The 1,306-nt window shown below is 57.6% G+C and overlaps 1 protein-coding gene across 1 annotated transcript; it reads right to left on the reverse strand.

The window, feature by feature from the left end:
- Positions 1-195: 195 nt before the first annotated feature.
- Positions 196-1,211, reverse strand: GNI_222170 (putative Pol polyprotein; the record flags this gene model as incomplete). Its single annotated transcript, XM_011135610.1, has 1 exon — positions 196-1,211. A coding segment is annotated over one exon (1,016 nt), but the record flags the coding sequence as incomplete, so codon positions are not given.
- Positions 1,212-1,306: the final 95 nt, after the last annotated feature.

Here is a 1,306-nt window from a genome sequence, read left to right on the forward strand (position 1 = left end):
TCGGTGTTCGCCGTGGCGCACGTCGCGAGGGCATGCCTCAAGAATCGGTGTGATGCCTCATTAATGCCATTCCCCTCCGGGTAGAATGGTGCTGTGTGGAACTGATGAACCCCCAGTTCCGTGATCTTCGGGAGTGAGATGAAGGGGTGGTTGTCAGTAATGACCGCCCGTGGTATGCCCATTACGGGTACCCACTCCCGGAGGAAGACGCGCTCCGCACCGGGGACGGAGGCGGGTGAAGTGAATTTTGCCATCATGAACCGAGTGGCATGATCGATAATGACCAGTATCTGACTGTGAGTGCCGCTCCTTTTGTCCATGACCACGAAATCAAGGCTAACCAGCTCTCCGAGTACCACTCGTTTCAGTGTCCTCTCAGGATGCTCGCTACGGGAGTGGGGCCGGTGAATAGCGCAGATGACGCAGTTCTGAATGTGAGCCCGCAGGTCCTGATATAGCGTGGGCCACCAGATGGCACCCCGGGCCCGTCGGTAGCATCGGTTGAACCCCGCATGCCCACTATGGGCACACCCATGTAGAAGGTTCAGCGCTGCTTTTCGGCCCGGTTCTGGGATATAAGCGGCCCCGGTTCGCGAGTGGTACCAGCCGTGGTCACTCTGGCGCAGGAGAGCCTGAAGCTCCAGAGGTGGCTGAGCCCGCTTGAGCATGCCGGGTGCTAGAGGGGGGGTCACGGCAGTATAGTAAACGGGGACCGCGATGGCGTCGACCGTGCGGTCATGATCGGGATGGAGTCGACTGAGCCAGTCCGCAATAAGGTTGGAGTTGCCCTCCACGTATTTAAACTGCACATCGTATTCGCAGAGTTTCATCCTCCATCGCATTAATTTCCCTTGCTCCGTGGTGTCTAATGCAGTCAGAGCTTTATGGTCCGTGACCACGACAATGGGCTCGCCCTGCACCATGCCTGCGAACTTCTCCAAACTGCGCACTATCGCGTACGCCTCTCGTTCCGTCGTACTCCATTTTCGTTCCGTCTCCGTGAATGCCTGTGAGATACAGGCGCACAAGGCTGGCTGTTGGTTCTCGCCCCTCTGGAGGAGAATACCCCCTAAGCCAGTGCCTGATGCGTCTGTCATAACCACGAAACCACGGCCCCGCCTTGGCATAGTTAATGCCACTGCCTTGGCTATGATTCCCTTGACCTCGTCGAAAGTTTCCTGGGAGTCCGAGTCCCACGTCCATTTCCGCATAGGTGAGCTCTTTGCAAATAGTGGTTTTGCCACCAGGCTCAGTCCTGGCAGGTGCGGGCCTAAAAACTGTACCGCGCCCAGGAAGGTGCGTAGCT

This window comes from Gregarina niphandrodes (genome assembly GCF_000223845.1).
Source record: "Gregarina niphandrodes unplaced genomic scaffold scaffold00190, whole genome shotgun sequence".
Classification (NCBI taxonomy): Eukaryota; Apicomplexa; class Conoidasida; order Eugregarinorida; family Gregarinidae; genus Gregarina; species Gregarina niphandrodes.